The following is a 7492-nucleotide window of genomic DNA, read 5'->3' on the forward strand; positions in this document are numbered from 1 at the left end:
CTCCTTTTCTTGGCAACTGGTTGCTTCCTTGCACATGCTCTGCCGCATGCCAGAACCAATGAGGAAAACTGTCCCACGGTGAGGAGGTTGCGTGAAACTTGGAAAGAAATTGAAAAACTGGTAAGTTGCATTGGCACTGTTATGTGTACACCAATCTTTGAGAGACTTGGGTTTGGTTTCCTTGGAACAAAGGTCACCAGAGACTGAGGGAGTTTTCGGTGATAGAAGGTTTTTAGAAGGGGGGGGGGTACACTCAGGGCTTCTTTTTCAGCCAGAACTTGGTGGAACTCAGTTCTGTCACCTCTCAGGTGGGCACCATTACCATTCTAAGAGAAAGAGGGTGGTGTTCATGGTGAGTTCTGGTACCTCTTTTTCTAGAAAAATAGCACTGGCATAGTGATTAGTGTCTTGGGCTAGAACCTGGGAGGTGAGGGATCAAATCCTTGGTCCACCATGAATCACACCAGGGGACCCTGGGCCAGTCATAGTCTCTTGGCCCAACCAACCTCAAAGGGTTAATGTGAGGATAAAATGGGGAGGAGGGGAACCATGTATGTCACCTTGAGATCCTTGGAGGAAATAATAAGGGAAAACAGATAAACAAAAATAAGGCGGGAGCCTCACAGAATTAACTCTCCTGCTCCCCTGTTTGGTATCTGCTCTGCCATTAGATTTCTGTAGGGGGTCACCAAAGACATAGCTTTGGGTTCTCACAGAGAAAAGCAGAGCAGTTCTAGAACCAAAGATGTTTGTTTGCTTTGTTCTCTTTCACATCACCTCTAGTCAGAGGAGGAAGGGAAGCCCCCTTCTGCTCACCTTCCAGAAGGTTCTTTAGCTTTTAGTTCCAGTGACAGCAAATCACCTGCACTTGGCCTACTTTCTGGATAAGCAAAGACCCATTTCCCTCAACAAAACAGAATGTGCCAAACTATCTAGTTAACAAAAGAAATTGTTTTGACCCTTTCCCCCCAATCCTCTTTTTCTACAGGGTCAGAAAGAGCTGTAAAATTTCAGAGCTGGAAGCACAGCACTATCGCCTCACAATACTATAATATTACAAAGAAGCCTTACACTTTCAATGATTTACTGGCTGCCTTGACCTGATTTGTTTTTGTTCTGTTTTTATGAACCATTGTTATGCGTTTAAATGGTGTTCCTTTTCGTTTTGTCAACCTTCTTTTCCTGATGTAAGAATGGAGGAGGCTCATCTCAGGAATGCACATTTATGAACAAAAGCAGTTTGTGTGAACCAGCACAGATTGTGAAAATGGTAAGATGTTAAGCTTCAGTTGTGCATTGTGACCCTTCTTTTGCTAAATGTTTTCGATGTAAGCCATGATATCAGCCTACTGGCTGAAAAGTGAGATAGAAATAAGTAATAATGCATTTTCAATGGGTATTTGTTTATTTCAGCAATTTATATACTGCTTCATTACACGAATCTCAAAACAATAAAAATAAAATATATTCCCCACCCTCATACTTTTAAACAAGTTTCACAAAGTAGTAGTCCATCTCAGTGGAGTTTGTAGGAACAGAAAACACCCCAATTTTTTTTTTTAAGTACAGTTCTCTAAATTCGGGGTAGTAGCCAGCACGATACTCCCCAAATATTATGCGCTAAAGCTCCCAGGATCCTTGGTGATGCCGGTGGCAGCTGATGTGAGCTGCAATTCAACATCTGAAATCCACCATTTGGGCTACCCCCTCCTCTAAATCGTTCTTTTAACATTTATTTTGCAGGGTGTCTCTGATAAAGTAGCTATTGTTCTTCAAATCCTCAATGAAACAGCTACGCTCTTTGAAAGGAAGGACGTCCCCTTCTCCAATGTGAGAGGCGTTCTGGAGTATATCTATTATGTGCATGATCAGCTAAAACCTTGTGTAAGTACTAAGAATTATTTTCCTAAGGAGTTATTATGGCAACATGAAGCAGAATGAAACTTGGTGTGCAGAAGAAACAGAGGGTAAGACAAAATGAAACTTGGATTTGTACATGCCTGTCTCTCGGTTAATATAGGTGTGTCCACATGGCATATTCCCCAATGTTGTCCCAGACCTTTCTCCTCTTTGAAAGTGATTCCCCAGGCCCTGGCCCTTTTGGGTTTTCTAAGTAGGGGGGGGGGGACATATTTAAAGGAGAAAAGGTCTGAGACAACACTGAGTAGCCCCTAAATTTATGGGGAGACAGACAGATGCAAATCCACATTTTGCTCCAGTGTTGACAAGCCCAGAATGTGCATATTCCACACTTTAACTGCTACAGCATGGGTCGGCAAACTAAGGCCTGTGGGCTGGATCAAGCCCAATTGCCTTATGGATCTGGCCCATGGACAGTCCGGGAATTGCCGCATGGATTGCCAGCGCATGTGTTCTTTCCCTCTCCCTCACACGGCGGCGGTGACGCCTCCTCCCTCCTCCTGGCTTCTCCTGGCCCTGCCTAGAGGAGGATGGGGCCTGGGCTTTGTTGGTGCTAGCAACAGTAGCACTTGAGTGGCCACCATTTTAAGCAGCCCCTCTCCAGAGCCCTTTCTCGCGCCACTCATTGTGCCGCCGCCACCAGCCCCTGCCACTCGCAAGACACAGGTAAGCAGTGTGGACATTTCACCCCTCCCATTGCAAGAATCTCACAATGTTTTCAGAAAGGAGGGGGCGGAATCTGCTCATCGCTTCTTCCGCTCCAGCCTGACTCTGTAGGAGTCTGTGTGTTATCTGTGTAGAGATAATTTGACTGCATAACGAACAGTAACACTCATGCAGTCCGGTAGCCTCTGTTAGTCTTTATTTTGTAGTTTATTTCTAGTTTGCAGTAGCTGTAAAAGAATAAAGAAGTTAAGCTTCAGAGCCGTCGTTCGTGTAATTCATACTCTGCTGTGTTCTGCTGACTTTTTTTTTTTCAATGCATAATTTTTATTAGTTTACATAATTCAAAATACAAAATTAAAATATACAGATTCAATTATTACTTTCACAGATTTTTAAATGTGACTTCCTTCAACCTTTCCACAAATCATCCATACTAATCTTTTTTGTAATTTCGCAGTTCTTAGTTTGTAATGCCATTATTCATCCTAGTTCTCCCGTTTCTCTTTAGACAGTACCCTTTACTTTTTACAGAGCTCCTTTAAAACCCACTAGAGTTATCTGTCCATCGCTTAGATCTTCCAGATAGTTCGTGAAATTTTCCCAATCTTTAGTAAACCTCTGATCCTTTAAATATCTGATTTTCACAGGGAAAATCTGTGTTCTGCTGACTTTGGTGCTGAGTTCAAAGTTGTGAGTCCATTGCATTTAGACCTCTTTTCCTGAGTGGAAGGTCTCTGAAAGTGCTTCCCAGCTTGCCTAGTCCAATCAGGGCACCGGGGCTGAAGAGGTTGAGCCCAGTCATTGGCACTGGCTCAAAGGCGAAGCTGAGAAGCAGCCACTGGGGCTCATGGTGCTCTTGCATTTATTTATTTATTCAAAATATAGACCAGCCCCCCACAAAGGTCTGAGGGACCGGCCCCCTGCTGAAAAAGTTTGCTGCTACAGGAAGTCATTTGTCTTCAGTTTACTCTATAGCAGAGAGCTGAATAGAAAGTAAGACTCCAACAGCCAATCTCCAAATACCACCTCTCTTTCTTTTTTCTTCAGAGGTGGGAAACAACGTGTTCTTGCCAACTATGCTAGTAAGGGTCTGTGTTCAAATTCTCTTCCCACTTAATTTACAGCTGCAATCCAAAACCAGTCTTCCTCTGATGGACAGCCCGATAGAAGATTGTTTCAAAAAGCTGCAGCTATTTTTGAATGATGTAAGTAGACTGAGCGTCTCTTCAACAAAGCTTTTAATTCTAGGAATGCTTCTAACTCATTCTGAGTTTACAGCTGATCACGTGGGCCAACTGCGCAAATCAAGAATGGGGTGCTTACAGGTCTTCCAGATGTTGTTGGACTCTAGTTGCCGTCATTCCTGAGCATTAGCCAAGCTGGCAGGGGCTGATGGGAGCTGGCATTCAACCACATCTGAAGGGCCACAGGTTCCCCATCTCTGCCATAAATGATTTCTCAAGGTCCATGGTTCCTAAACTTTGTTTCCCGTGGACCTCTAGAAAATTGCTGAGGGTCTCCACAAACCACTGAGTGATTTTTTTTCCTGCTTGTTGTAGAACTTGCAATGCGCTGCGCTAGATGCAATGTGATTTTAAATTGCATTTTTATTGCTTATTTTATTTGTAATAAACAGTGTTTTCTCACATCACAATTTGAATTCCATAGAGGTCAAATTGTAATACTGTAAAATTTGAAAGAAGAAATAAAAGCGGCAATAAAAATACAATTAAAGACTCAATATCAATATTTAATGCAACGGATGTGGTGTCTCCACAATCTTCAACCACAAATGCACAGACATGTCACGGACCACCAGAATGAAACTCATGGACCACAGACTGGGAAGCTTTCATTGATGTTTTGCTGCCACTTCCCACTATCCTGCCTCATCACCAGGGTTTACCAGATGACAGCTCATTGTTTTCGTTTGGGGAGGGGGCAGGGATAAAGTGTGCCTGTCCCTATATCTGCATATGAGGTCCTTTAAATAGAACAAGATAGTTGTTATTATAATATGATTTTATTACCCACCCTTCGCCATAAGGGTGTGCTATAACAATTTCAAATACAATATTTAAAGTGGTTTTAAACAAACTACAAGCCTCACAAAGCCATGCAGGGCTGGTTTGGGGACAGCGGTGTGAGCATTGCACCCCCCCCCAAAAAAAAATGCATTTGGCAGCCCCCCCACGCTACGCCCCTGCTCTCAGCCTAGCCTACCTCAACTGGGGATTCAGTTGGGAGGAGAACTATGTATTGAGCTCATTGGGGTATGTTGTTGTTTAGCCGTGTCCGACTCTTCGTGACCCCATGGACCATTGGGCTATAAGTACCAAAAATAAATAAATAGCAAATGAACCCAAGAAATCCTTTACCATTCTTCCTTGTTTTTAGACTGTTAGCGGTCTTGGGAAAGTAGGATATCAATGTTTTAAATAAATAAATACCGTGTATTTTCATGTATAAGACTATATTTTTTCCTGAATTTTTGAAGTTTAAAATAAGGGATCATCTTATACATGGATAGTGCCTGGTGCATTTTCTCCCTCCAAAATAGGGGGTGTCTTATACATGGGGGCGTGTTATACACAGAAAAATATGGTAATACCTGCAACAACATATTCCACCAGATGACTAAAACGGACTCGTGACTATATGGGAGTAAACAAACTACCTGCCAGTATATAAAGGGCTGTAAGGCGGGTAATAAATATAGAAACACATTAACGAGGATTCCTTTTTTGTGTGTGTGTTTGCCTCGCTTGAAACAGGGGAGCAGTCACTGCACTTGGCAAGTGGCTCGCGAAGATGTCATGGTGGTTTTCCAACAACTTGAGCTTGACATTTCTGCTTCACGGCATCGACAGCGTAGAACTGAGGTGAAGGATCTTCTGCTTCCATGAGTCGGCCGATGCTGCCACACAGCCTTGTAGCATTAAATATACCTGTACAATAATATTTGTTTCCAAAATTAATTATAATAAATGTATTTTGAATAGAACATCAGGTGTCACTCATTTGCTCTATTTCAGGGCTGGGGAAATGTTTTCATCTCAAGGGCCACATTCACTTCTGGGCAATTTTCCGAGGGCCACATGGCAGTGTTGGGTGGGAAAGTGGGCAGGACAACCAATGTGCAGTTTACCTTTCTACAGTACGCTAGTTTCTACACAAACTCTGATTGGCCAGAAGATATACTGGCCAGCTCCTTCACTATTACTTACTTGTGTGCATGTTACTATTAATTGAATTTGTTTGCAAACTGCTTTTCCCAGCAGCATCATTAGCAAATTTGTTTGCAAGCAACTTGTTGTTGCTGTTGCTGAATTTATTGGCAAAATACATTTTTTCTTTCATCATAATTGTTAAGTTTACGTACAAAATATAAAAACTACTTTTTTATTCAAAGTGCAGAATGTGATGTACAATTAACTCAAGTTAAAACAACACACATATACACAAAGAGAAATCCAAATGGAAGAAAAATGTATCCTAATGTTATAAGGAAAAAACTGCTCCCTTTCCCTTATAGGGTATTCCAGAGCCCTTATAGCAGGGGTCGGCAACCTAAGGCCATGGGCCACAAGTGGCCCACGAGAGTCATTTAACCAGCCCATGAGTCACCTCCGAATCGAGCTGCCCACAGATGCCAGAAATCGCAGGGCACACACAATCCAGTCAACAGAGGGATCTCTGCTGGAGTGAACCAGCCCAGTTGAGGTAAACCTTGCCGACCCCTGCTTTATAGAATCCTTAAGTGGGTTCCATATTGGTAGGAGAAAAATAACAGAGGCCAACCAGAGTACAATGGTACCTCAGGTTACAGATGCTTCAGGTTACAGACACTTCAGGTTACAAACTCTGCTAACTCAGAAATAGTACCTCGGGTTAAGAACAGTTTCAGGTTAAGAACGGACCTCCAGAACGAATTAAGTTCTTAACCTGAGGTACCGCTGTATATTGAGAAGCAAATTGGCTAGTAAGCCTGATCTTTATTGAAGGGAAATAAGCTATTGCAACATGGTCCCCACTCACCACACGCAGGAGTAACTTAGTATCGGCAACAATATGAAAACAAAGCAAGCTAAGTAAGACCAGGGAAATGTCATTTGAAACAGCCAAATTGTAATTGGGGGGGGGGGGCATAAAATGATGGAAATAAGTTGTACATTGCAAAGCTCTCTCACTGTTGTTGTTATTGGTTTATTGCTAAAATGTTCAAAGCAGTTTCTTTGTTGAGTAAATGGTCCTAGCTAGGTCTGCTAAATATCTGCTTTGTTATGTAGAAACGAAATAGCTGGGAGATAAACAGAAGGGGGTATGCATTTTCTCCTTCCCCTGGCTGTGGTCATCATGGGCGCCAGTGTATGAAAGGGAACAACAGGCTGGTAGTCTTGTCATGGAATTGGCTTGGAAACAGAGAGATCTAATTCTCTCTCTGTAACAATCTAGTGCCATGACATTGGGGAGTCCACTCCTTAGACACCTATTGGGAGATATCTGCTGTAGTGTCAATGCTGTGAATCTTCCACCTTATGCTCAGCCCATAGATAAGTGTAAACAAGCCATATATCACAGGAAAACCCCATCTACCTCCAGTGGCCTCCATTCCAAGGAAACCCAACCCAACATATGAGCTTGGACTCTTGAGATCTCTCACCGCTTAGAAATTAGGGTACACCCAATTTTATTTTGGGAAATTAATTAATAGCACTTAAGGCATATTGGTAAAGGACAATATTAGGCTAAGTGGGCAATAGGATAGAGTCAGTGTAAGGCAACTCGTAACTTTGTTTGGAACACTGTCCTTAACACTATGCAATGATTTGTTGGCTCTTAAAACTTTTACTGAGTTTGACTCTGCAGAAATTGTTGTGCTCCAACTCCCATGAGCCCAGCTAGC

General features: G+C 42.6%; 1 protein-coding gene across 1 annotated transcript; it reads left to right on the forward strand.

Moving 5' to 3' along the window:
* Positions 1 to 1204: 1204 nt before the first annotated feature.
* LOC310828607 (uncharacterized protein) lies at positions 1205 to 5590 on the forward strand. The gene is made up of 4 exons (XM_083706221.1): positions 1205 to 1270; positions 1744 to 1884; positions 3711 to 3791; positions 5361 to 5590. Exons 1-4 carry the CDS (start codon positions 1226 to 1228, stop codon positions 5490 to 5492), a joined length of 399 nt encoding a protein of 132 aa, XP_083562347.1. The 5' UTR covers positions 1205 to 1225; the 3' UTR covers positions 5493 to 5590.
* Positions 5591 to 7492: the final 1902 nt, after the last annotated feature.

The sequence above is a fragment of the Podarcis gaigeae genome (assembly GCF_964106915.1).
Source record: "Podarcis gaigeae genome assembly, chromosome: 12".
NCBI classification, from domain to species: Eukaryota; Metazoa; Chordata; class Lepidosauria; order Squamata; family Lacertidae; genus Podarcis; species Podarcis gaigeae.